At 49.6% G+C, this 2,204-nt stretch overlaps 1 protein-coding gene across 1 annotated transcript in view; it reads left to right on the top strand.

Annotated features, from left to right (window-relative positions):
* The first annotated feature begins 342 nt into the window (after positions 1-342).
* The window catches only part of TXNRD3 (thioredoxin reductase 3), a 148,704-nt gene continuing 146,842 nt past the window's right edge, over positions 343-2,204 (top strand). The window contains exon 1 of the mRNA XM_007950619.2: positions 343-594. Within this exon, the coding sequence (XP_007948810.2) occupies positions 556-594 (39 nt within the window). The 5' untranslated portion in view covers positions 343-555. The remainder of the gene's footprint in view (positions 595-2,204) is intronic.

Below are 2,204 nucleotides of genomic sequence, written 5' to 3'. Positions count from 1 at the left end.
GGTGGCTTGATGGTGTTAGTGGAGATTTTAAGGAGTGGAAGGTCCTGCACAGAGGATCGCGAAAATCAGCCCAAATTCGCGCGCACGACCCAGTGATAATAAGATGTAGCTCGGCACACGCTTCTTCCGGAACTGCAACTGGCGCCTGCGCCGACGCGGGGCCGGAGACCTAGTTCGCATGCGCGAGGAGGACTGGGGCCCGAGAGAGCAGCCACCTTGGTCTCTAGGCCGGTGGGGTAAGGGTAGTGCTTGTCGCCCCTGTAGGCCGCTACTGCTGGCTGCCGCCCGCTTTTTGGTTTGAGAGCAGACCCGGCCTGGCCGGGTGACAGCGAAACCCTGGCTCAGCCCCCGCCGCCACCGGCGCAGACGTCGCCGGGCCCGGGGAAGGTGGGCACTGGCCCCAACCGCCGCCTGGGCGGCGTCCGCGGGGCCGCATTGTCATCACCCCCAGGGCGACGGGCCCGCTTGTCGACCCCCGGGACCAGTGGTCCATCCGTCGAGGCCCGCGAGGAGCTGCGGCGCCGCCTCCAGGGCCTCATAGAAGGCAACCGCGTGATGATCTTCAGCAAGAGCTATTGTCCACATAGCACCCGGGTACGCAGGGGTGGGAGCTCGGCACTGCCCATCCCCGGGCTTACCCCTGAACCTGTCCTGAGGGTCGCCCACGGACCCTCCGCCAGGCTTGTCCAATTCCTTCCCTCGCGTTCCCCCAGCCCCCGGTGGAACCCTCACTGGGGCAGAACCCGGAGCCTGTAGCAGCACTTCCTGCGGGCCGGCTCCCTCTGTGGCTGCCACAGGGATGGCACGCAGCAATCTGACGACCCGGCGGGAAGGAAAAGTCACTTGTAAGGTGCCCTTTGCTTCTGCATGCGCTTTGGCATCCACGCTGGAGTCGCTCACGTGCTTGCCAGCGGCCAGGAGCACCTCCCACTGCCAAGACTTTTTCCCTTTCAAGCTCTGAGTGAAGACTTTTGCGGAATCACTGTCATTTTCCAGTCACACAGGGATATTGGGTTAACCTCAGGCCCTCTTCCTTTTGGCTGTTAACCTGATTAAATTTGGCTGGATAAAAGATTTGTAGAGGCAACGATGCACACCTTGAGCAGGTTGCAGAATTCTTGGAGCTTTGGTTTCCTTATCTTGTAAATGAAGATAATGCATAATATATGCTACATTGCACACTACCTTAACTTTTGTGAGCAGAGGAGGAACACATTCTGTGGGCATATGTGTTCCGAATTTAAACACAATCCACCTCCAAGAAGAGGACTTCAACATTTTGAAACTTACATCACAGTATCAAAAAGTTAATAATGATACATGCAGATGACATGCCAAAACATAAACAAGTGCATTAACTCACTGCCACTGAGTTGATTTTGACTCATAATGACCCTATAGAGCAGAATAGAACTGCCCCATAGGGTTTTTAAGGCTGTAAATCTTTATGGAAGCTGTCTGCCTCATCTTTCTAAGGTGGAGCAGCTGGTGGGTTTGAATCGTCTACCTTTTGATAGCAGTCAAATGCCTTAACCACTGCACCACCAGAACGCCTTAAAAACTATTGATTAGGTTGGTGGGATAAAAGGTTATCTTTTTCAGTTTTCTTTTCCAGTTTCCTATGTGCACTTGAGAAGAAAATGCATTCTGTTGGGTGGAGTATTCTATAGATGTTTGTTAGATCTAGTTATATATGTATATATATAAGTCTTCTGTATCATTATTGGCCTTCTACTTAGTTGTTCTATCAACCATTGAAAGTCAGGTATTGTAGAATTGTCCTTTTCTCTTTTCAATCTAAAGTATGTCTCCTGTAGACAGCATATATAGCTGGAATTTTTTTTTTAAACTCTTGACACTTTGCCTCTTGCTTAATTCATTCATACTTAATTCTGTTTTGATGTAGTTGATTTTCTATGTCATTTTATTTCACTTTTTAATTTTTTCTGTATGCCTCATGTCTTTTCTATTCTATTCCTCCTTTGCTTTCTTGTTGCTTTTATGGTGCATGCTTTATATGTATATGTGTATGTATATATATATATATTTTTTTTTGTTGTCGTTGTCGTTGTTGTTGTTGTTATGTGCCGTCGAGTCAAGCCTGACTCATAGCGACCCCTCCTTGGATTTCCGAGGCAGTATCACTACGGATGTAGGATTGCCCAACCTTCCTTCCGAGGAGTGGCTGGTGGGTTTGAACTGCC

This window comes from Orycteropus afer, unplaced genomic scaffold (genome assembly GCF_000298275.1).
Source record: "Orycteropus afer afer isolate SDZICR_OR568_19922 unplaced genomic scaffold, OryAfe1.0 scaffold00282, whole genome shotgun sequence".
Lineage (NCBI taxonomy): Eukaryota > Metazoa > Chordata > Mammalia > Tubulidentata > Orycteropodidae > Orycteropus > Orycteropus afer.
Note: the sequence above shows the minus strand (reverse complement) of the source record. Positions and strands in the feature narration are given on the sequence as shown.